General features: G+C 43.2%; 2 protein-coding genes across 5 annotated transcripts in view; both read right to left on the bottom strand.

Annotated features, from left to right (window-relative positions):
* Positions 1-1,761: 1,761 nt before the first annotated feature.
* On the bottom strand, positions 1,762-9,663 carry si:dkey-94l16.4 (transcription factor 20). The gene is made up of 6 exons (XM_012814657.3): positions 8,845-9,663; positions 4,904-7,582; positions 4,518-4,611; positions 3,662-3,711; positions 3,249-3,322; positions 1,762-2,905 (listed from the first exon to the last, which is right to left on the bottom strand). Exons 2-5 carry the CDS (start codon positions 7,574-7,576, stop codon positions 3,278-3,280), a joined length of 2,862 nt encoding a protein of 953 aa, XP_012670111.2. The 5' UTR covers positions 7,577-7,582; positions 8,845-9,663; the 3' UTR covers positions 1,762-2,905; positions 3,249-3,277.
* A 1,087-nt stretch (positions 9,664-10,750) lies between these two features.
* LOC105888873 (myosin phosphatase Rho interacting protein) overlaps positions 10,751-25,185 on the bottom strand; it is a 41,102-nt gene continuing 26,667 nt past the window's right edge. The window contains exons 16-25 of one of the 4 annotated variants that reach the window (XM_031561324.2): positions 20,411-23,062; positions 17,090-17,237; positions 16,506-16,623; positions 15,631-15,790; positions 14,970-15,077; positions 14,795-14,881; positions 14,442-14,604; positions 13,925-14,010; positions 13,266-13,334; positions 10,751-11,770 (exon numbers count right to left, since the gene is read on the bottom strand). In XM_031561324.2, coding sequence (XP_031417184.1) covers positions 13,302-13,334; positions 13,925-14,010; positions 14,442-14,604; positions 14,795-14,881; positions 14,970-15,077; positions 15,631-15,790; positions 16,506-16,623; positions 17,090-17,237; positions 20,411-23,062 — 3,555 coding nt within the window. In that variant the 3' untranslated portion in view covers positions 10,751-11,770; positions 13,266-13,301. The remainder of the gene's footprint in view (positions 11,771-13,265; positions 13,335-13,924; positions 14,011-14,441; positions 14,605-14,794; positions 14,882-14,969; positions 15,078-15,630; positions 15,791-16,505; positions 16,624-17,089; positions 17,238-20,410; positions 23,063-25,185) is intronic. The other 3 variants (XM_031561323.2, XM_031561325.2, XM_012814632.3) reach the window with 3 other exon arrangements.

Genomic DNA, 25,185 nt, shown 5'->3' with positions numbered 1-25,185 from the left:
ACGACGTCTGAATCTTGAGAAGTTGCATGTGGCTGACTTTGGCTGATATTCAAAACTTATCAAAATGTGATGTAACTCACTTAAAACACGAGGTACAGAAAGAAAACAAAAATACTATTTCCAAAAGTAAAAAGAAACTAAAATGACAAAGAACATCAATATGGCACACTGCTTGTACACAGCAAGATCAACAGGATATCAGGGGGGTGGAGGGGGTTCCAGGTACATGGTTTAATGACCAGGGTAAGTTAACTCAGAGTTAATGGTAAGGCTCCTAGAAGAAGAGCCCTATGGCTTTGTTTTGCTGTAGGGCTCTTCTATTGGAGGTTTACCGCTTTCTCCGAATGCAACGCCCCGATCGGCGTCACCGTAACTAAAGCGATCAGCTTGCTTCTCCATACGTCGTACTGGGACAGCAACTGTGTCATTGGCACAAAATGTAAGGAACATTCACTGCGGTTATGTTTCCCCGCAGACAAACACAAAGTTCATTAGGTACACAAACACTGGTCTAGTGCTGCTATGCAATGGACACATTTGGGCAGACATCACTGACATGGACTATAAACACACTTCCTATATGCACTAGTCGCCCCCCCCCCCCCACCCCCACCCCCACCCCCACCAGACAAGTATCAAGCCTGCATCGGTTCAAACAGATCTCTTACACGAAAAAAGTGCATGCAAGCCTCCTGTCAACTGTACAAGAAACCAAAGGCTATGTACATCATCTGATTTGTCTTCCACAAGGCTGGTAAACTGGCCATCTGAGTTGGTCTCCAGGAGAAAAAAAAAGAGGGTAGAAATACGATATTTGTTGCACGTACAACAATGCTGTGGCAGATTCCCCAGTTTATAGAGGAATTATTTAGTTCTTGAATATCCTACTTCAAAAGTCTGTCATGTTGGCGTGTGTAACAACTGCATATATTCCTCGAAAGGGCTAGTATGACCACTTGAGTAGCCATCCGAAGAGGTGATGACAGACAGAAGAGAGTAAAGGACGTGTCAGCATTAACACTGATGGTTACAGAGAGAGACAGATACACAGACCATAAACGACAGAAAATTACGAGCTGGTGTTTAGCCATACAACATAGTGTTTAGCTGTGCAGTCAGTTCTTTTAGTTGCTCTATACGATGTTCCATCAACAAGTGGACAAGACAAGTACACAGCTTTGTAAGTCAGCTTTGTGAACTACACAGGACGTAGAAGAAAGCATGTACCTCGTACTAGAGATTTCTTAAGCCTCGACTATAGGCAAGTTTGAAAGAGACTTAAAAGGAGGCACCCATATTCCCATATGGGCTAAAGGATCCGTGGGCATCCATATTGTCTCTGCATTGGGAGATGATGGAGTTACTAGGCCACGGCCAGTGACCCCACATTAACGTAAACACGACTGCTCCATCGATTTTGGGTGGTAGGCTATGGTAAGGTAAATGAGTTGCTTGATCACAGCTATAGCCCATTGGTGTGTTATAGCATCAGCCGATCAGCACAATATGTCCTGTGCTTCTAACATGAAGTGTGTTTTTGAGCTTTTACTCTTGTTTGTTCTACAGATTTGTAAAAGCCAAAAGGGTACACATCCAACTACTCAACTAATCTGAAGTGGATGATATGCAGTAAACTATAACTTGATATACGTTTCAGTCAGGAGCATCTCCGTTGTCCTTCAATGCTACAATGCAGTGATACATTCTTTATCTTTAAGTAGATCTATTTGATATAGAATTGTAGTGCTCTTTCAGAATTAAGTTTGGGGCATTTGTTTTATGGGGACAGTAATTCTTTTCTAATTAATTTTCCGAAAATTAAACAAAAAACAAACATGACAAAAACACATGGATAAATTAAGTGCCAAAGTGCACTCTGAAATTCTCATTTTTGAAGAGAATATCCAGAGAGGATACATTCAATGAATGACTTTAAAACACAGGCACCGTTCCCTCATGGATCACTACAAACCAAGAGAGAGAGATTATGAGTGCAGTCTTTTATGATAGTCAAGATCACTCTTAGAGCTACTTAGAGCTATACGCAGATGACAGCTGGCTCGGTGATGGATTTGGCGCTAATCCAGAGAATAAGCGCCAAATCCATTCGAGAGTCTTCTGCTATCTGGGGGTCTCCGTTCTGACTGAGAACAAAGAAAATTCATTTCTTTTCAATTTCTTTTTTTATGTAGATCAAAAATGTCCATGTCAGTAAGACCGTAAATGGTAATGAGATAAAACATCTGTGATTAAACAGATGTCAAGAGGGAGGATATTGAACTTAAAGTGATCCGACAACCCTGTCTATGCCCTACGGTTAACTCCCCCTTCATACTTCTTTGGGCCAACACTTGCCTCGTTTTTGGGGAGCAGGAATCATGCCTCATCTATTAAATTAACACACAATGTATCCAACCACATTGTTTCAAAAATGACTGCAATATAATTCTTAGATTGAAACAAAATATAAATAAGACTAGTCATTCTGTACAAAAGAGAATTACAATAATAATATTATCCACTTAGGATAATTGAACTAACTGCTGAGAATTTCTTCTCAAACATATATATATATATATTTATATATATTAAAAACATTATTCTGTGCCATTTCATTTCATTCCTCTTTCCTGCTTTGGGCCCCTTAGTTTGTATTGATCCACTCCACTTTTATCCAGACCTGTAAGCGCTACGGACGCCCTGGCGTTCATGCAAGCCTTGAAACTCCTTGTTGGAGCACACTGATGTGAGGATTGCCTTCACTAGCGACATGTTGTGTTAAGGTTAGAGGGTGATTGCATTCCATAGAGGCCTTTTCTGTCAATCAGGAGACGCGTTTGCCGGTTTCACTGAGCTCGGTAGACCCACTGGACCACCAAGGTGGAGTGGCAGAGATGTCAGTCATCTGAAACAAATGTATAGGACAGATTTCATGGTCAAATCTAAACAATCTCAGAGTTGTGGCAGTAATTATTACACAAAAGTGCTCTTAACTGGTTCTGTGAGAATACTCCTGGCATTTTCTTTGAATCTGAACTTTAATAGTGTTGATACAGATAAAGAATAACTGACAAAATGGTTCCGTTCCTCTTCCCTCCCTAATACTGCTCCTCTCTCTACCCCTTTATCCTCTCTTCTTCACCACTCTCTTTTTATCTCTCCATCTCCCCATTTACCACTGTAAAATCTGTTCACTGGTGGTTAACTGGTCACCGACGCAAAAAAAGAAAGGAGAAAAAACAACCAACCTTGTACAAATGCTGCTTCCTGGTTGTCGTCATCTGGCACTATTTTTATTTGTAGAGCCTTTGATTGATTTATTCTGATGAAAAAAATGAGAACACGCTGGATCAGGAACCATTACATAAATGAAACGATCACTATATCCAACCAAAACCTGCATCAAGGTTCTAGAGTTGGTCTTTGACCGTAGGGGACAGAGAACAGAGCTTTGAAAGGGATGTGTTTAACAGAGGGCAACTAGCTAGTGTCAGCAGTGTCGTGTTCTTCACACAATAATATGTTAGTGAATGGAATTTGCCTAACAGATCATGTGAACATGACATATGAAAGAAATGAAATATGAAAATGAAATTGGATGTTAACTTTGATATTGCACAATTAATTATATGTTTGCATGGCCTACTGAAAAACCGAATACCTTATGCTTGGTGCATTTCATCGAGAAGTTATCTTCATTGAGTACACAGTCTGCAAGCACAAACAAGAAGAAACCACTCATGTAACAGTCTTCAGCAGTTTAAGTAACAGCAGTTTAAGTTCTCATATCACAGTCTGTAAGTATGGTGGGGTTGTGGTAAACTATCATGGGGATTAGTGACATTCCACAGACCATACATATGCTTTGGTTGACAAAGCCACTCCTATGTGATTTTTACACCGATGTTAGGGTTCATTTGGTTATGTAGGATTCTGTTTTCATAAACCGTTAAAAAAAAAAAAAAAAAAAAAAAAAAAGTCACGTCAGGTCAGGACAGAACAAATTGGAATTGGCTCCCAGATATGCAGCATGACCAAATCTTTTTACATGGCTTAGAGGCAAAATTAAAATAAGTGCAACTCCAAGGAGCCAACTGACACTAATTACCCTAGATTTTAACAGCGCATTGCGGGTCCAGAAAATAGTTTTTACAGAGCTATTTGAAGTTAATTTGCATGTGAAAGTCTATCTTTTATATATTGGGATGGATGGCTTCACAAACCCTCTTATTCTACAACAGCAGAACCTTGCTTGTTTTAATTGAACATTCAATGAACATTCCTGTTTCCTCAAGCTAGAACATGTTTTGTCTGCAAAAGAAAAGGGGAGTAGGCAACAGGTCTGTTGTGCAAACAGGCATATATCCATCTGTCTGCAAGAAGCATGCCCCGATTTTAAAGCAATAGTTCAGCGCTTTAACCCTCACCATACTAAAATCACTCAGGCTACAGTCCCACCATACCAAAGATTCCAATCAAACTTGCCAAATAGATACTTGGTTAAGCCAGACACTCACCAGACTGTACAGCACAAATGTAGTGATATTTGTTGGGGCATTCTTTGAAAAAGCATCCCAATGTGGCACCCACTTTGTGGCACGTGGAACACATCTGTAAGACAGAAAATGAGGAAAAAAAATGCCTTCTTTTCAGACTACTTCTCAAAATGTAGACCAATATACCTTGCCTTTTCTCAAATAACTTTGTGTACACCTTTTTCACTTCTCTCCTTTTACCCACCTCAGCAAAAATGTGTAAATGTTCCTCTTTTTAATCAAGGGACTCACTGAAGGGCACTTATGTGGATTATGTAGAAGTAGGAGGGAGTCCAAATGTAGCACGCAAAGTATCCTATGAATACAGATTATGTACTACACCACGCACACCCTGTCTAGTCTCTTACCGTTTCTTGGGCCATCTTGACTGCTTTCTCCAACCCATATAGCTTCCCCTTCACCAGGAAGACACCTGCCGACCATATGCCGCAGTCCTCGTGCAGCCAGTACTCGTTCGACTCCAGCGGCACCACGGGGGGGCTGTACCAGTTATCGTCGCCGCCGTCCATCCTGGACCTCTTGGCTGCCGGGCTGTGTGACAGCTCGCTGTCGCTGGTCCACCTTGGGTAGGCCCCCACAGTCGTCTCTGGGGGCCTCCTCTGACGGGCTCTTCGAGCCCAGCTGCCGGGGGTAGCAGTGGCACACTTCCTTCCCTTTGTGCTGAAAGAGGAGTCAGAATCGCTCTGGTTCTCCTCCTCGCCTTTCAGGCCTGGGATGCTAGCAGAGGGCTTAGTCTCTGGTTTGGAGCCGTCCGCATAGTAGGGCCCGTGGAGGTCACCCAGGTCCGGCGCGTTTGCCGAGCGGCCACACAGGCAGCAGACCAGAGCAGCCCGCTGTGTGCCCTCCGTAGGCACGCGACTGTACTGCAAGAACGGCGTGAACGGGACGACACCAGGCATGAACCCTGAGGAGGGCTGATGCGGTCCTTTCCTAGACGCTGATTTGACCTCTTCTGAGTAGTTGACGACTGTACACGTGGCGTACTCCTTGTCCTCCATGTGCACGAAAGGAGAGAAGCTCTCCCCCCGCGAATCCCTTTTCTCCTCCTTGTAGTTGAGATACCTCAGCTTGATCTCGGGCTCTTTGGGAGAGAACATGGTGGACTGGCCTACATTGAGTTTCTTGCGTTTCTTTTTAGGCGCGTGGGCTTTCTTGGTGGGGGGCGAGCTTTTGCTCTGCGTGCTGGCCGGACATTTGCGCTTCACGTGACTTTTTTTCTTGTGCGATTTGGATGGGGGCGACTGACTCGGCCCACAACGATCGTTGGAGGATTTACAGTTCGAAGCGCTTGGCCCTTTTCCCGATTTCTTGGTTGGGGTGGGTGATGTGTTGTTTGTCGTTTCATCAGATGTGCCCTCCTGAAGATATTTGGAAAGACTCTGTGTATGTTCTGAATCTGAGGTAGATCCTTCTTTAAAACAGCTGCTACTATCTACATCCTTCTCCTTTTGGACTGGTGCCTGCAAAGAAGCGCTAGTCTCGGAAGTCCTGGTCTCTTGCTCAGAAGTGCATACGTTCTCACGTGGCTCTTGGTCATCACTACCAGTTAAAACCTGGCCATCACTACCAGTTAAAACCTGTCCATCAACCCGGACATCTTTCCTCTCAGACACCTCCACTTTCGAGCGGTGGGATTTCTTAGTCGAACGAGTGCTACTGGCTTTGGCTCTGGATGGGATGATGTTCTGAACAATGGCTTCTAACCTTATTCCCCTGCCAGAACGTGGGGGAAGTATTTTCCTCTCTGGTGTTCCATCCTTTGTCGGTGTGCTGCCATTTAACTGGCGACTGGCGGTCAACTCTGGCTTGTCCATCATACCTAGCGCTTTATCCTGGGACAGGTCCGGACACTGCTCTATCAGTACATGGCATGTGTGTAGATCATTAGCTGCCAGCGGTTGGCAGCTCAATTCTGATATGTTTTCAGTGTTTGAATTACCCGGTAAACATTCCGTCTCACCAGCACAAGCTGATTCGGCAGGTGGAAGACTACAAAAACCCACTTCAGTGTCTTTTCTAACCAAGCCTTCAGGACAATTCTCCCCGCTTGGAGAACTTGCGGTCTGTGGCAGTACGAAAACATCCTCCATCTCGTTCTGTGGGGTAGCAGGGGGCGACACCGGGTCCTCTAGAGGGCTGATATATTCCCTATTGAGCGAGCTACAGACGTTTATAGAAGTCCCTGTGTCGTGCATAAGCGGCTGCTCAGTCCTGGAGATCAAAAAGAGCACTTTAGAGTCCCTCTCTGTCTGCACTTCACCCGGGTTTGTGAAGAGATCGCCTGAGGCGTTCTCGCCACACGCTCCAGTGTCCCACAAGGCACAGTCTCCATTCTGCAAACAGCCGTTCTCTTCCTGCGAGAGCTTGCAAACAATGGGGCTGCCTTGCTGGAGGGGCGTCAGGATTTCCACTGCTGCGTCCCCGGCGTCTTGAATGCCATTGAGGTCTACGGCGTGCTTGAGGAAACAAACCCCAGTGGCGACATTCTGCACCACCTGAGCGGGCAGGACGAATTCAAACGACTCGTGCGGTGTCACCCCGACGGGTGCAGACACCGTCTGAAGACAGTGGGGATCCATCTCCAAGCAGAGCTGCGCCCCGTCCGCCTCAGACACCAATGGGAGGGCCTCATAGCCCGACGCATGCTGGGAAAGTTTCTTGCTGAGGGACGACATGTCGTAGAGCGGGCAATGTGGCGTGAGGGCGCTGTTGGAGGAAAAGACGTGAGACCGGCTTACGTACGAGAGGGTGACGGTGGTGTTGGAGAAGGCATTGTCGGGTTGGATCTGATCGCCAGGCACCGGAGAGTGGTCACAGGTATTCTCGGGGAAAGTCACCGCTTCGCTAGTCCCAGCTCCCACATACCAACCCGGTGACTGTACATGTAGACTCTCCACTGCATTGGCTTTTAGCAGGCAATCTTCACCCTTTCTGCTCAGATCAAAGACAATGGGCAGGGTGCAGGAGGAAGAGAGGTCTTGAGGTTGCAATCCATCCCCACTGTTGTCTGGTTGGTCCATTATCACCTACAAAACAGAATGAAGTTGGGTTACAGTTCAGCAAATGAATAAAATACTAAAAAATAAAAAAACACAGGTGGACAAAATTCTTTGCAGCAATTTTCATAACCCTCTACAACACTATATAAAGCTGAGAACCATCATTAGCTAAAATGTATTAGATAGGTGGGAGGACGCAAACGTTGCAAGGCTTATAAAAGGTAATGGACCAAATTAACCTATGCCTAGTGATTTACACTTGCCGCTCCAGTTTATCTAGTTTATTTAAAGGATTGCGACACAGAATAAGTTAAGTCATCAGTGCCCGCCATGAGTAACACCGTGATCTACAGAAAAGCAGGTACATAAAAGTTGAATAAGCTACTAAAGTTACCTTACCTTCGTTCAGACACTTAATGTTAAACTGATAATGACGTGGACACAACTTATCTACTGGGACACATTGAAAGTTTGGCCGCGTACAGTTAGGCTACAGAACTGTCACTGCAAAATAAGTTTACTAGCTAGCTAGCATTAGTCAAAAGTGGCTAGCTACCACCATCCCACCAAGTTAACCACGTTAACGCTAACTTGTTAAGTAAGCCGAGTGGTGGACTGGCCATTACCTATTTGAAAGTATGACAGCTGAAGTTTGCCTTATTTTCATACCTTGCATGCAATAACTAACGACATCACCTGTGACTAGCTAGCGAATAGCTAACCCTCGTTAGCATACATCTGTTGAGATATGCAACGTTAACATTAGGATAGCTCCGAACAGTTACCGCTAACATTCACAGACATGAATACAACCAGTAAATAATAAACACTTATTTATGTTTCTTGTTCGGCACTTATTGTCTTTTACTCTAGATAGGGCTCATTAATGACTTAATTAATTATAGTACTGTAAACAAATATTAGCTAGCATCGCGAGCTTACGTGTTTTCCTCTTGACAAGTAACAACTAGACCGTCTGCACCAGCTAACATTAGCTGGCTAACTTGGACAGTACAGTGAGCTATCCTGCTAACTAACTTAGACAGCTACAGTTGGTCTTAAAAGCAAAGACTTCAAATTGCTATGACAGGCCAATTTCGAACTGATGCGTCATTGTCATAACAATGTGTGTGGGGAAGCTTTAGCTACATGTTTCAGGAGGATGACATCAGCAATCATAATTTTGGCTGCTGAGGTTTCATGTCTTTATTCCTGGCTAGGCCCTGCGTAGGTTAAACAAAAGACAGCAATGCGTTGCCAAAGATGGCTAGCGTTAGCTAGTAACTTACCAAAATTGAATCTAGAATGGCGATCACTTAGTTGTTTTTATAACACCAGTCCGACCACGCCGTATGGGACCCCATCTTACGCCCAGCCAAACACATAGGGGGGCTGAAAACTATGTCCTGAACTTTGCGTAAGGAAACAGATGAAAGGTCTCCACACTTTTTCTGGTATCCGAACGTGCTGCACTTCAAGAACGGCTCTGTCAGCTGGTAGCATCACTGAGGCATTATGGGAAATGTCAGAATGTCTTTTGTGTGTGTGTGTCCATGTTCGTCCACTTTATACTTTCATAAAGGAAGATTTTCTAACATTGTAGCAAAGAAGGAGGTTGAAGTGGAAGGAAAATGCTCGGCTGTATTATTCAGTTGTGTCACATTGTAGGAGTTGCTTTTTACAAAACTTTTCTTTTAGATGTTTCCTTGTATTGCTCCCATGTCAGGACAGAACCATAAGGTGTGGTAGCAGGTAAGCAATTAATACCACTATTAATAACACACTCGTATAGCTCTGAACATTAATTGGTGAATAGAGGTATTCATACCTTGTCAACCATGCACAAAATGAGTAAGTAACTTTTCTTGGGGAAAAAAAAGAAAATATGTTACTTACTCTCACTTTTGACATTATTTTGATTAGTGGTAGGCTACTACACACACACACACACAGGACTAATGCAAATTCTGCTAAAAGCGCACCATATCATTACTTCTACAGGTAATATTCTGCCCAGGCTATTCTGAGGTCTCAAGAGCATTGTTGGCAGTGCATTCACAATACCTCCTGTGGATTATATCATGTACACCAGGCACTAGGGGTGGGAATCTCTTGGCACCTCACGATTCGATTCGATTCCGATTCAGAGGTCAACGATTCGATTCTAAACCGATTCTCGATTCTAAACCGATTATCGATTCTAAACCGATAAAACGATTATCGATGCATCTCGATTTTTAAAACATTTGAGTTTGCTACTCAGAGTCTCAAATCACTTCCTACTTTGTGTTTGATAATTAAAGAAAATCAACAGATCTATTTTTTTATTAGAGAAAAAGTGTGTCCTTGTCACAATTATGACTTTCTATGAACAATGCAATAATCGATGCAGCTTGCATTTCTTGAATGTGTAAAAAAAATAATAAAAATAAATAAAAAATAAAAAAATATTATTATTTTTTATTTATTTAAAAAAAAAAATCGATTATGAACTTTTCTGAATCGAGACAGAATCGTTCTAGAGAGAATCGAGAGAAATCGAAAAATCGATTTTTTCCCCCACCCCTACCAGGCACAGTATTCTCTTTCTTTCTCGGTCACTCACACACACACCGGTTACAGCTAACATATTGGATGTTTCAAGTGTGGCACATTGAACACTTTAGTTGTATAGCACCATGTTGGTGGGATATGCTTCTCATTTGTCATAACTGCGCCGCTCTACATGAAAAGGTGCTTGAGGGCATGTATGCTAGGAAGCGAATGGAACTTAACGGGTGCAAGTGCAACTGATAAATACATTTGTGGTTTATAACAGTCACTTCAAAATGGGACCAAGGAGCTATAATATTGAGTGATTTTTTTCCTCCCATTTATTGAGCTGGACTGACTGTTGACACACATAGACTTTTGACAGGCATATAGAGGTATTTTGACTTACCCTTACTGACCACAGGTAAAGGTATAGCCTAGCCACCAATGTTTGCAGAAGTCTGAGCTGCTGTGACTGACAGGATGATCATGTCCTGGTTGGCTGGCTCTTACATCTTCCCATTATCCAGTCAAGAGGCAAAAAGAAGTCTTACTATATTACTATAATGGGTTAATAAATGTAGCATTGATAATATATTTGCACATATTCTTTCCAGCTCATATACAAATGCCCTGCCTTGCAAAACACAGAGAATCAAAAAGCAGGGTGCAAAAATATTTATTGCTAATAAACCTGTTGTCAGTTGGTGAATATTTGCTGTATATTTACAATAACAGAGAAATGGAAATGTGAGACAAAACTCTTTTTGACAATTAAATAAATATAAAGGGGTCTGCCACTGAACAACACTGCAAACATAATCAACTTTGATGGAGGAAACAGAAAAATAACTCCCACTCAGAGTAGACCAACATGATTATGGAGATAAAAATGATATACATATATTGCATATACATATATCTATCCCCAACCTAAACCTTCCAGGTGTATTGAGTTGATAACATCAATGGTTCCTTTCAAGTGGTCAGATAGCTCACAAAGATTAATATGGAATATTATGCTACTAAGCAGGTTTCAACTTTTCTCTTAACGATACAGCCATTCTCCCTCCTCCTCAAGAGCAACACAGCATAGCCAGCTCTGTGCGTTATAAGGGGTTTTGAGTCTTCGAAATGTGCATACTCACAGCACCTAGGATATAGTGCGTACATAGACCTGGCAACATTCTAATGTTGGTTCCACATACACATCATTTATCGTGTGGTGTGTTGTTGATCATCCAGTACACATTTATGTATTCCTTTGACTATTCACACATAACTAAGAGGTTAAAACAGTAGCTTACACAAACATATTTAGTGTATGTGATAGATGCTTAAAAAATAATAAACAGTATTTACATTAAGACATGGCAATGGAGATAAAAAATGTCACAGTAACAGAAGTGCATGAAATGCATACTCTATAGACATAAAATTCAAACGTCATACCACGTTATAATATAGGACTCATTGTGACCAGTGTGTTTCTAAATGGTTAATTACTGGGCTAAAATATAGTGTGTGGGGAAGTGGGTGGGTAGGAGTGATGGGGTGTGTCGGGGAGGCAGCCTCTTATCATGCAGCATAGGAAGGGTCAATGCTTCAATGTCAGAACTCCTTGGTGTCCTTGTTATCAAACAAGTGGAGTCTCTGCTCAGCAGTCAGTCCCTCCTTCAGACTCTGGTAGAGAGAGAGAGAGAGAGAGAGAGAGAGAGAGAGAGAGAGAGAGAGAGAAAGAAAGAAAGAAAGAAAGAAAGAAAGAAAGAGAGAGAGAGGGGGGGGGGGGGGGGCACGAGAGAGAAGAGAAATGAATGACCGTCAACATTTGTTTATGATTCAGGTGAGCGTGCAAGACGGCAATAAAGAAATCCTGATGAGGTGTTGCCTGAATGTGAAATATGCTGAAGCAGGCAATGGAGGTACATGGAGGCTCTGGATCAGACTCAGATGGTGCTTCTTTCAAATGTCCTTTCTACTAATGGAACTGCACTAACATGAATCATACCCTAAAGAATAATGATTATAATATCTTACATGGTAGTATACAACCATATTGAAATAATATATTTATGCCTGGCAACCACAGTACATTAACAGCTATATTTTTGTATGTATTTTATATTCACAAAAGCAGTTGTAGCTCAAACTACTAAGTTATTAACTTGTATTATTAACCACTAGCTAGTACCACCAGGGGGAGCTCTAGGGAAGATACTCTGGACAACATTGCACTGTTTAAAAGGGGAAAATATTGTGTAGAAATAAAATATTGACCCCTATTTCATTTCAGAAAGTGAACCAAGTTTTATACATTTAAATGAATGTAATCTAAAGTCTATTTTATCTGTTATGTTGATGTAGGCCAAATCAGCTACTATATTACCTAGTCTACTTACAGAAGGCCTCCATTGCAGCACATTTGGCTATCCTGTAGTTGCTAGCAAGTGTGGTAGTGGTGTCAGAGCACGTTAGTGGTTTAAAATATTTACATTCACCCCTATAAACATCTACAAATCCAAACTGACCTGTGACAACCTGCATAGTACCTTAAAGTTTCTATGAAATATAAACCACAGTTTTATTTCCAGTGTGAAATGTTCACCCATGCAATTTGTACCTCTAACTGCAGCACCAGACATGTGAAACATGATACCAAATCAAAAATACTCAAAAACAAATGTGAATGCATTTCTCGTGTCTTATTCAGAATTCCATCTCAAATTCCAAGTCATCAAATAATAATAAAAAAAACAACAACATTCTCTTGGTTAAAAAAATCTGCAAAACATTAGTGAGGGTTGAATAATCAGTCAGTTCAAAGGATTAAACATATGGACTAGAGTGAGTGCAGCCATCTTCTGTTCATCCAGACAAAGAAAGTTTAAGAGGAGGTGTACAGGACACTCGTTTGGTTTGGCAAGGCAAACTGAAAAAGAACATCATGTCTGTCATCATGCCTGCAGGCCAAGCAGTGTAGTATAATGGAATTGTGGAACAATGAGTTAATGCCCATGACTAATCCTTTGAAGTGTACAATGGGATGCATTAAAAATAACTGTCTAGGAACTCCCCACCCCACCCCTCCCAAATCCCACTTCCTCCCCAGGTGGAAGAGAGAGCAGGGTAGTGCATTGGGTGGTGGGTAATAACGTCGGTCTGTTCCTGAGGGATTTACCTAAAGGAGGAAGTCAATAGGGTCCTCAGGCAGCCCTTAGCTGTCCCAGGGCATGTCACGAGTCACAGACTGAGGACAGAGGGAGTGGGAGGAGAGATGGAGAAATAATGCAAACACGCCCATACATACACACACACACACACACACACACACACACAAAACACCCCACAAGGTGCATTACACAGGGGGAGAAAGTGGGGGCATAAATAGCTTAGAGTGCAATACATTACCAAGCTCCTACAAAAAATTGTATATAGAGTTATGTGGCATTGGACCCTGTTTTTTTTTGTTAAACTGGCATTGGATTCTGAATACATGTCTATCATCAAGCCTCTAAAAACAGAAGTGAACTTTGGCTGAACTAAATTTGTAAGAAAAAATGAATAACTTCACACTGAGGGAAGAGAAGGTGAGGCTTGTTGTTGTTGTTATAATTACAGTGTATCCCTCTACTCTCAAATACCCCAAATAACAAAGGAACCATACCACTGTTCACCTCAGGGTGGCAGTGTTGTCCAACTGAAACACCACCCCTCTATTCAATGTTTCACCTCCCACAAGATTATACAAAAACAAACAGTCAAACAAGTCTAATCAACTGACTGCTAAGATCAGGACAGTGTGACATTAGGTGTGGTGTTGACCTAGTGTTAACTCACCTTTGACCTCAAAGTGCGCTCAGAGCGTTTGGCTGCTGCCGCTGCCATTTTGAGGATGTCAGGATTGCTTTTGGACTTCATGATATCTGAAAAACAAAAACAAAAAACGCACAATTTGTTTCAGTAGAACATGAAACACACATCTTCTGTTACACACAATCACAACACATCTCCATCCTGGAGTTAAGCCAGAATTAAAACGGATTAAGAGAGACTCCCAGCTACAATACCAAAGCTCAGCTATGAGTGAGAGTTACAAGGCTGGGTAGAAGCTAGTTCGCTCCCTTACTGCAGAGTCTTAAAGACTGTAAATGCCTCACTGCATCGATGACTGAAGATGATGATGTGACCATTTAAAACCGTACATGACTGAGCAAAACCTTCCCATGTGAAATAAGAAACTGGAACAAGATATCAGGATGACGGTTCAAGGTCCGCTTTAGTCAACAGTCAGCCTTCTACGTATCCCTTTCATATGAAAATAGGAAGACTGGCGGAGGTCAGACAGTGGTCGTACCGTAGCCGCTGCGTTCCATTTCCTCTGGCGTGGGCTCACCCAGGGCCTCGTGGGCCAGCTGCAGCTGGTCCCGCAGTCGGCCCAGGTCCCGCTCCGCCTTGGCCCTCACGATGCTCAGCTCCGTGTAGATGTCTTTGTACTTGTCCCCAGCGTATTTCTTGTCCTAAAAAACAAGCAAACATCTGTCTCTTTAGTGTTTATCCAAAAACACAATGATTAGTTGTGCTCATGATACATGGACTCTTGTACTAGACACACAAGTCCAACACTAAACTCACCCCCGTTGTGGAAAAATACATCAAAAAATATATTAACCCTTCTTGTCGAATCTTTAATCTGGCTCATCTACTTACTCTTTGGGCAGCCTGGAGCTCATCTTTCAGAGAATTAATTTCCTGCTTCAGGTACTGAACCTCTGACTCCTTGACCCTCAACATGACCTGTGGTTTCAAAGCATATGAATTAGAGGTCGAGGACAGAAAAAAAATGAACATCTTGAGCGTCTCACAGACAGCAAACTCCACTTACCTCTAGCTCATACAACTCCTTCCCCTGAATTACTGTGCATGTATCGCCATCCTCACTAGTCATAGACCGCATTTTTGTGATCTCGGCAGCAAGACGATTGTTCAGTTCCTTGAGGAAGGGGGAAAGTAAAAACGTATGGTCAGACTACAATCCTGTGAAGTTAATATCAATATACTGTGTATATAAGGGGAACAATTAGGGCACTGTTGTGCTTTATTAGGCATATCAGGTACACATTAGTGTGACTTTCCACTCAGCATCTTTTCCAGGAAATTAGAACACCACTTCATTCCCTCTTGACCTGCTGTCCCCAATTTGGGATCATAAGTCCCGGTGGGTAAGACTTAAATCTACTGAAACGAATTCTGCTGACAGTCTACATGAATGCAAATGGCCTGATCGACCCTGTTTCTGTGTGCTGTGCTGTGCTGTGCTGTGCTGTGCTGTGCTGTGCTGTGCTGTGCTGTGCTGTGCTGTGCTGTGCTGTGCTGTGCTGTGCTGTGCTGTGCTGTGCTGTGCTGTGCTGTGCTGTGCTGTGCTGTGCTGTGCTGTGCTGTGCTGTGCTGTGCTGTGCTGTGCTGTGCTGTGCTGTGCTGTGCTGTGCTGTGCTGTGCTGTGCTGTGCTGCACGTGTACGTGTGTGGCGTGGGGGCACCAGGCACCTGGTTGTGCGCGTTGAGCTCCTGGTTCTCCCTCTGGCACTGCCGGAGGGCCTGTCGCTCCGCCTCCAAGGCCTGGGCCAGGTGGGCGTTCTCCAGGCACTTCTGCGAGTACTGCTCGGACAGCACCTCGATCTCCCTCGTGAAGGAACACAGCTCCTCCCTGACAACAAGAGAAGCAGGTTTAGTTAAGAGAAGGCCTCGGCACCAAACATGGTACACACACACACCCAGAAGACGAGAGAACAGAACAGACCCTTCTCATTCAGGAGGATTTTGTGTACTGACGTAGCTTCCAATCTACAGGGAAGGGCTGTGTCTAGACAGAGCAGCGGCCAAGATGGTGTTTTTTTTCATCCAAGGGCAGATTACCAGCACGTAGGCAAAACAAAAGCCAGCCTAAATAGTTGGTAATTCAAGGTTTGGCAAGGTCACCGGTATCTTAGCTCTTTTGTCGCCGCGGGGACAGTTTGGCAGCCAGAGTGTGGTCACACAACTCAGCTTTGCTCCAAGTTGGTCTTAAGTCTCCCATTCAGTGTTTTCAGTATGTGGGGAAAAAGTCCATTGCTCAACATCGCAAACAGGCTCATTAAAAAGAATGATCCCAGTTATTACACCGGGAGAGAGCCACACCAATGGGGTCATGCAGGGACATCTATAGTCACTTACTGAAGCGGTGCTAAGGTTGTTTGAGGCCGTGTAGACATTTATGGAAGTGGGGGAAGATGAAGGCTGTGGATTTTTGTCATTGTTATTACGTCACACTGAGAAACGTGCGTTAGTGAAGCGGAGACTGTTGTTCTTTACTCTCTACTGGGTCTGCTCTCGTGTGCTGCTGTGTCTAAATGTGACCCTGGGTCGCCGATGGCTTTGCTTACTCGTGCAGCCTGCGGATCTCATCGATGTCAGCGTTTTCATCGTTGCTGTTGGCTTTGCGGGCCTTATCCAGCTCTCGCTCCAGCTCATTTCGGTGTGCATTCTTCATAGCTTCAATTGCTGTGAAAAAAAATGAGAAGGAGCCGAAAAAGGGGGTAAATGTACTGTCTCAGGACATTTTCCAATAAAAAGCATTTGAGACTAATGATTTTAGGCATCACATCTTTATACAAGGGGGTACATTTACTGTCTCATGACATTTTCCAATAAAAAGCATATGAGACTAATGATTTTAGGCATCACATCTTTATACATTCAAATTAATTAATCAAAAGCAGCAGACTCAAGCTTAGACAGCTGAATTAGTAACGGTTTCATCAGCCACTTGCTCAACTTTTCCTCCGTGCTAAAATCTGACCAGTGTTCCTCTCTAATTCTCCATATTGCCACCGTGCCAACATGAAAGGGGGCAATTTCGCTGACAAATTCCATTCAGACTCAATGGTGGGTTTGGCAGCAAAGACTGGCACAGTGTAAATTCCAGCCCAAAGCTGGGTTAGGGAGGGACGGCAGGCAGGCAACTGACCAGCGATGGTGGCCGCCGTCTCCTCGTCCAAGAGCCTCTCCTTCTCGTCATGCAGCTTCTCCAGTTCCCGCTGGTGCTTCTTCTGCAGTTCATCGATCACCTTCTGGTGCGACTCCTCCATGGCGGAAAAGCCCCGCTCACACGTAGCCTGTAAGGATGAAGGAGGAGGGAGGCATTGGGGAGGGGGGGTCGGGGGTGAGGGAATCAGTGTTAAGTCACAAAGCCACAGACATGTGTTCACCCTGGTTTCGGTCATTTTGACACAGACCACGAACACACACACACACACTCACACAAACAAACACACACACATATACATACGGACACGGTTAGCATTGTGTACGAGTTGCCTCCACACAAAGCTAACAAAGTTGGGAGACACACTGAACATGAAAGGGAAGACACACATAGGCGGTCGGAGATGCATCAGTGCTTGTCATCTGGTATTCAAACGCCGCTGTTGAATACCAGATTTATTTTTTTCCTCTAATGTTCCTGTGTTTTTTTTCATTTTTTTTTATCTGCAAATCTAATCTGCAGGCTGGAAATAAAGAGCTTAGCCCTACCAAACACAAAAGAGGCTTAATCTTCAAAACTAGACGATAACTGACGACAAAGACACCCATCGTAAGGCTTGGTTAGGGTGTGTGTGTGTGTGTGTGTGTACTCTCCATCAAAACCACTTTGGAAAGAGCCACTGGTCGACACTAGCACAATTACAGTGCATGTTTCCACACGAGGGGGTTTGAATGGCCTGCTGGCTACAGCCGACCCCGGTCCACTTCCTCCCTTCTATTCAACGGTGCTAATCTCTCCGGGCGGTCAGCGGTGCCGGCCTTTTCGCTCTCGGCCCGCTTTAGGTGCAGCACTGAAAAAGCTACTCTCAGAGAGCTGGCGGTAGGGTAGGGAGGGAGGGGTACGTTTTCGGCAGTGTGAAGCAGTTTGAAGCACTTCTCAGCACACCCAAAACACACTGCAAGCCAGCTCACGCTGTGGCCACGAGGTTACATCCTGTCCCCTGTGTGCACATCCACAGCCGCACCTGCACACTGCGGAAAATCCCATTTCCTCTTCATGGGGGGGGGGGGGGGGGCAAGGCCACTGATGTGATGCCCATCACATACTACATGCTAACTTCTATTTATCATCTAGTGTTTTCTATAAGGGTGCCTGGCACAAGGACAATGTGTATGTTCAGTTTATAGTGCGAAAGACAATCAGCCGACGTCAGAGCCCTTTGACTTCTCACTCTGGACTTTGTTTTGGGGACATTCCACAGCAAACTCACTTTGCCCAATTTGAATGAAGTAAAAAGGCTTTATGTCTGGTTTGGGTGTGGTTCCAGTCACACAAAAGTCCACAAAAGAGTGAAATTACTCGAAATATCCAGGGAGTGACAATAAACTACTTTCCATGTGGCCAGCTACTGAAACAGGAAAAAATAGCGATAACAAAGGGTGGTAACAATAGACAAGGAACGCGCTCCTATTCCATCAAAATTGGGCTCTGAAAGTAGCATACAGGACCACAGCAGTATTTCAAAGAATCACATCCTGTTTTGGTCCATCCAAGAAACTTTGGAAAGAACAACAATAGTGTGTCACACACACTGCAATCATCTAAACTACGACGACAATAAATCTACTCGCCTCACTCAAGGTTAGATTATGTCAGAGACTTAGTTTTTAAATGGCACAATATATGTATACTTTCAGGCAGCCGAGTAATCTAATAGAGTGTAACCACCATAAATGCATTATTGCATGTCTAATATTAAATTCACTATGTGCAGTACGTACAATATGAACCATCTAAATGTCCTTACAGATATTACAACTCATTCTTGTGTATCTACCTTTCCTGACAATGATAAAATGTATAAAACTGTATCCAGTAACATATAAAAAAACATGCACGAGAAATAACTAACTAGCTTGACTTAAAGGCTACATTAACAAAAGGCACCATTTCGCCATTTTTGCATTGTTCAACTTGAACAGTTCCAATGTGACCAAAGTTACCTAATGCAACAAGCATTTTGCAAAGCATTAAAATAAGCAGCTTTGTTTGACGCCGGAGCTGATAATTGACTGTTACTCAGTTAGTCAAAGGGGAAAGGTTATGCTGTGTTTGCACAGTAGAGATCAATGCACTGACACCAAAGTCATCCAGATAAACCGAGTACACTTGCAACCACAGGTCTGCAAGAACATGAGATCCTACAGGAAGACTGTACAGTTTACAAACATATTTCATCTTACGCCAAGTTAAGTCACGCTAAATCAGTGGTTCCCAAAGTGCGGGGCAGGCCCCCCAGAGGGTGGCGGAGTTACAGCAAGGGGGTATGGGCTGAGGGTGTAAAAAACGGAACAAGGAACCTAAACAACCAACTACAGGTCAAATTTTGTATGACAACAGCATAGTAGCCTATAACTTACCTACTTGGTGGTGAGTTTATAGCCTATTCTGCACTTTAATAATAGGGCCTAACCTTTAGCCAATATGTTAGAGGAGATAGCTAGCCAAATTAGTAATACAATGGACATTGTACTGATTGATTACCCAGTGATACGTTTAAACAAGAGCTTTGAACAAATACACATTTTAAATGTTTAACTGATATATGTAAGTATAACTAATCGATTAAATGCAATTGAAAATGTTTAACTGTTCAAATGTTTAAGGCCAAAAACAATGTTTAAGAACATTGTACAACAGCTGTAATGTGTGTCTAAATCCTTCACCATAGTGGTGGTGGTGAGTGGGGCAATTGTTTTTCATTGTCAAAGGGGGGCCTGCCATGAAAAGTTTGGGAACCACTGAGCTAAATGATGGGTTGTGTGCATACGTTTGGAAATATAGTTACAGCCCTTTGGTGGCCTTTTCAAAAGGTTCAGCTGAGTGACTTTGAAAATCATTGCATATCACTGCAAAGGCTCAGAGTTTAGCCATGAGGTGTTAAAAGTTGAGGAACGCATTTCTACAGATCATCCCCTATGAATAATGACCAATATCTTAGAACATTTTAAGCTATGGACAAGGATTCCCTTCTTTATATTTTAGCAAGTCTACAATTTCTGTTATCAAAATGGGTTCCTCAGTTGTACATAAAAAAAAAAAAGAATAAAAAAGAAAAACAATGCTCACATGCACATTTGAGGTTAACGAACATGCAGTACCGAAATTAAATTAATTCAGGGAAATGCAGAAAGGAAATGTTAGTAGGGAAAAGCAGTGGGATGGGGGTCGACTGGAGGATTGCCACAAGGAGATACAAGGCGTCACGGACGGAGGACAGTAGAGGACAAGGAACACCTTGACCTTCAGGTTTTCCAGGTCTTTCTCGAATTTCAGGCGCAGTGACGCCTCCACATCGCGGTCGCGGGCTTTCATCCCCTCGGTCATGATCGCCACCTGGGCGACCAACTCTTGGATACGCTCCTTAAGTGAGCCGGATTGGTCCTGGCCTTCTTTGAAGCCCACAGCACTCTTTAGATCCTCCATCTCTTGCTTGAACTGCTCCACCAGGGAGCTTCGCTCCTGCTCATGCTTTCTCTTCAAGTTCTCCATGCAGATGGTCAAGGAGTCGATCTCCTTCACGTTCTCCTCAGACCTAAGCCGGAGAGTTTCTCCCATCTTGGCCATGTCCTGCCTCAGCTTGCACATCTCCTGTTCATTGGTGTCCTTCAGCTGACGGAGTTCTCTCTTATGCTTGGCCTCCATGTCCTGCAGCTGGATTGCCTTATCCATGGAGTCAATGGGCTCCCCTTCAATCTGTATGTGTGTGACTGGGCTCATGTCTTTGCTTGAGGGGCTCTGAAGAACCGCCAACTGGTTTTGCAAGTCATCCAACTTGGATGACAGATCCTTGTTCTGCCCTCTTAGTTTGACACAATTTACACAGTCACCTTTGATGAGATCTGATGACTGTAATTCTTGAAACACTCTCTCCTGATAGCATTTCTGCTTGCATTCCAAATAAGAGCAATGTGCTTCCAAAACTGCCTCTTGGACATATTGCGACCACTGCCGTTTTGGACATGTATAATTGGATAACATTGCAAGCAAGGTCTGGAGGTGTTCATTCGGAGACGTCTTCAAAGTCGAAACTATTTGGTTCATACACAGCAGTTTCTCTTGTAAATTATAAATGAGATCATTGATGATCAACGTGCAAGTCTTTGTGTCTGTAAGGTCTTTAATTACTTGCCTTGTATCCACAATGTCTGCATCCACATTTTCAGTTTGGATTTGCATGTCCACATTTCTTTTGGTATTCAGTCCGTTCATAACCAGCAACACCATTTTCTCTAGTAGCATCTGCTCTGTCACAGCTCTTGCTTTCCTACATTCATGCTCACCCTCTTCATTCACTTGACTAATGTCCGCACCACTTAAAAGTCTACTATAAAACTCTCCCTCCTGCAGCAACCTCTTACCTGTCTGACTATCTTCCACGTGCTCATCTAAAGGACAAAGGCCACACATTACTCTCAATGTGCTCCTAAAATCACCCTCCATTTTCTCCACATCTACCTCTCCCAACATCTCAACTAATACACCAATGGCTTCTGACTTCATTTTGAATTCCTCAATCACTTTCTCAACTCCTGACTTTTCCACAGTAAGCCCTTCACTTCCCTGCTCCATGCTATTGCACACATCCCCTTCCTTGTCAATCAAACCTAACATCACCTCTACACCAGTCATTTCTACATTCGCTTCTAGAACTCCATCAACTACTTTCTGTTTGCTACTAAGTAATCTTTCAATTTCTCGATTCTTCCGTTGAAGTTCCAGGTTCTGAGCTTGAAGTTCTTGGCAGGCTTTTTCAGCGACAGAAAGCCTCTGCTCTCTCTCGGTGAGTTTTGCCTGAGCAACCTCCAGCTGAAGTTTGAGCTCCTCCTTCTCCAGCTGTAAATCGCCACCGTGACTTTCCCGGTCGCCCATCTGAAATCCCAAACCTCTTAGGGTGGCTTCCTTCAACTGAAGCCGCTTTTCAGTATCTTTCAGATTGTTCCCCAGTGCTTCTAATTTAACAAGTGCGTCCTGTAGTTTCTGAGACTTAAGATTCAGCTCCCTCTCATAAAAGGCACGGTCAACCGAACGGTCTACACTTCCTACTTGCTTGATCTTGGTTTTATTTAAGGCATCAGGTTGCTCCTGCCTACCGTGTGTCCTCAACTCCGTCTTTAACCTGTCAATTTCCCGGTCTGCCTCTCTCAACTGGTTGACTATCTCTTGATACCGCTGATTAAGCGCCTCATTCTCTGTTGTTAGCAACTCAACCCTCTGGGAAAGACCTCTGTTTGTGCTTTCTGTTAAGTCCTCAATTTGACACGCCGGCCCACAGGGGCTCTTTAAACTTTCCAACTTCTGTCGCTGAACCCTTCCGAGGATATCCTCCATGGTGATCAGTCGTGCCTCGTAGTTGCGGATGCTGTCACCAGCCTTAGCCAAGCTCATCCTCATGGTCTCATTCTCTACTTCTTGCTGCTGCTTTAGGTTTTCCAAAAGGTTTTGACAACTATTTACGTCTCCAGACATACCCAGTTCATTTCTTTCCTGTCTATCCAAGGCGCTCTCATTACTAAATCTGCTATGAGTGAGTAGCAGGGACACTAAGCCCTTTAGAGTTAGAGGCTTGCCTGATATTAATTTCTCTAGCTCCTCAATCATGCCCTCACTATCCTGAACCGTGAAGCTGACTGTTTTATTAAGAATGGGTTCAGTGGGGTGGCTCTCCAAGGTGTCAGGCTTTTGGTGCTCAGGGGTGCAAGGCTCCTTGACGGACAGGTGTGAGAGTGAAAGGCCAAGCTGTGCTTGCATGTTGCGTTTTTTCAGTTCTTGCAGTTGCAGGAGCTCTTTGGTTTCCTGATACTTCCGCGTTAATGTCTGAGCTTGAGAACTAACCAGTTCAGGCCTCTTCGTCTGGGGCTCAAGTTCGCCCTCAAGACCCAATGGGGAATCCAGCTTAGGAAAGGGGACCAGACAGTTGGTTAACATTCAGCAGGGGTGAAAAAAGGCTAAATTACTCTACAGACTACTATTGCCATTTCATTTTCATTTCCCACTATTTTCTTTCTAGATTAAGGGCAAATTAACATGAATTAACTGTGATACATTGTCCAACCTAAAATGGTATGAATACCACACAGGTTAAAAAGAGAGAATGAATGCATCCAGATTCTTGGATTAAATGATGCAAAATTAGAGCACTAGAGAAGGGAAACTTAATGGCCGAGGTTAGTAAATCACATCAGAGCATGCAAATAAATGGTTAAGAGTTATTTCATGGTGTAAGTAATGCAAAAATTAGTGCTAGCTAAGTTCATTTTTAGATGGTAGGCATACCGCATCATACGCATGGTGGTCTGATCTCCCCATGGCTTTTGAAGAAAAAGCAATTTTATATGTCCAGTATTCACTGTCTGCAGTAGGTCAATATTTTCTTAAAAATGATTCCCACTCAGGAGGTTCAAGGGAGCAAACAGTATCTTTAAAAAAATATTCCCTTGTAATCTACACAAAATGCTGCCTTGCATTTGTAGAAAACAACATTCGATATAATCATTGTGAAATGTGCTCGTGTACAATATGGTACAGTGTCAGAGGCAACTTCAGTATCAGGTCATTGCCAGATTCACCATGCCCTGGCATAGTATCGCAGAATTCAGCGTACAGACCTCACAATACAACCAAACTGTCTTTTTTACCCTCTTATTTGTGAATGCTACTGTGCTCAGTTTTAAACTGTGATGCAGTCCAACTTGCCCAAAAGACAATAAATGCATAGAAACATTTAAGCCAAAAGGCGATGATATGGCATCCAAAATAAACACACACACACACACACACACACACACACACACACACACACACAAACTCAACACAAAGTGTTCTCTCACACATACATACAAAGATACAGAAATCGACAAACACCAGTGACAAACTGGACGTCATCCACATGTTCAGTATGGTATGCTTCCCCAGGTTAAAAGAAGAATGGATGTAGAGGTTAAACTTGAATGAAATGACATGCATGCAAACAACGGTACAGCACACCTATATATCATTTCAACATCTGGATTTCAATTAGTTTCTGATCATTTTGGGCGCACTGCACAGCTTCCTTGAGATATACACAATACCCTTGATACCAGTCTTGCTATAGCCTATTTCATTACTAAGAAAAGGCTTGCAAATGAAACACATATTACACATTACTGCAGATGTCGTATCATCAAGCGTCTTTGGTTACTTAGAAAAGCGCTATATAAGTCTAAGGTATTATTATTATGTAACTTGATGTTATCTGGAAGCCACTAACCAGATCTAACTGATACTTAGAAGGGAACACTAATACACACGGTCCCAAGAAGAAAATACAGAACATAAAGAAAAATCCACCCGTATGGATTCTATCACTGGAAATGGCAACTTCTTTTCATTACAGAATGATAATTTTCCAGGTCCAAGAAACATAACCTCTGACCTCTTCTGTGGCAACCGGGACTGTAACTTCAGGAAACTATAGTAGGGGCTTTTTGTAAACAAACATTCCCAATGCATGTAACAGCCAGTGGGTGAGGCTGAGCTCATGCAAATACCAAGCACCATGACTGCTCAGATAAACAATCCTAACAGCAGTCTCCAAAGCCCTGGAATGCACACAGCCATTTTCACACTCATGTACATAGGCACATAAAGACACAATGTTAATGAAGTAAGCCATTACATAAAATATCTTCTGCCAACCCTCAGTCGATAGCCTTACGTGCACTGGTATTAATAACAATACTTCAACTGTAGAAAATTCTCTCTATTGCTTTTTTTTTTTTAAACATTAGCAACACAACAGTTAGATGAGATACTATGTTTCTAACTGTAATATACTTTTCCCAACGACTCATCAAGGGTTTGAGTATACCACAAGGTTACTGTGCACTCGCCTCTGTTCAAACCGCTTCTACACAACAATCTGCAACTAATAAATGCACCGGGGTCGAGTGTTAATTGAATGTAAATCGTATGCATTTTAGAGCTTGCAATGAAGTCATGACACAGGTTCCAATTTCTAAAACATGGCAAGAGTT

This window comes from Clupea harengus, chromosome 23 (genome assembly GCF_900700415.2).
Source record: "Clupea harengus chromosome 23, Ch_v2.0.2, whole genome shotgun sequence".
Classification (NCBI taxonomy): domain Eukaryota; kingdom Metazoa; phylum Chordata; class Actinopteri; order Clupeiformes; family Clupeidae; genus Clupea; species Clupea harengus.
The sequence above is the reverse complement of the archived record's forward strand: the minus strand, read 5'-3'. Positions and strand labels throughout refer to the sequence as shown.

What these genes read in the sequence shown, in the direction of transcription:
- si:dkey-94l16.4 (XM_012814657.3), bottom strand. Translation starts at nt 7,576, where the DNA reads ATGGACCAACCAGACAACAGTGGGGATGGATTGCAACCTCAAGACCTC. An exon ending in TCAAGATGGCCCAAGAAACG is followed by an intron (nt 4,612 to 4,903) that starts GTAAGAGACTAG and finishes TCTGTCTTACAG; the next exon opens with ATGTGTTCCACGTGCCACAA. An exon ending in TGAAATGCACCAAGCATAAG is followed by an intron (nt 3,323 to 3,661) that starts GTATTCGGTTTT and finishes TTTTTTCATCAG; the next exon opens with AATAAATCAATCAAAGGCTC.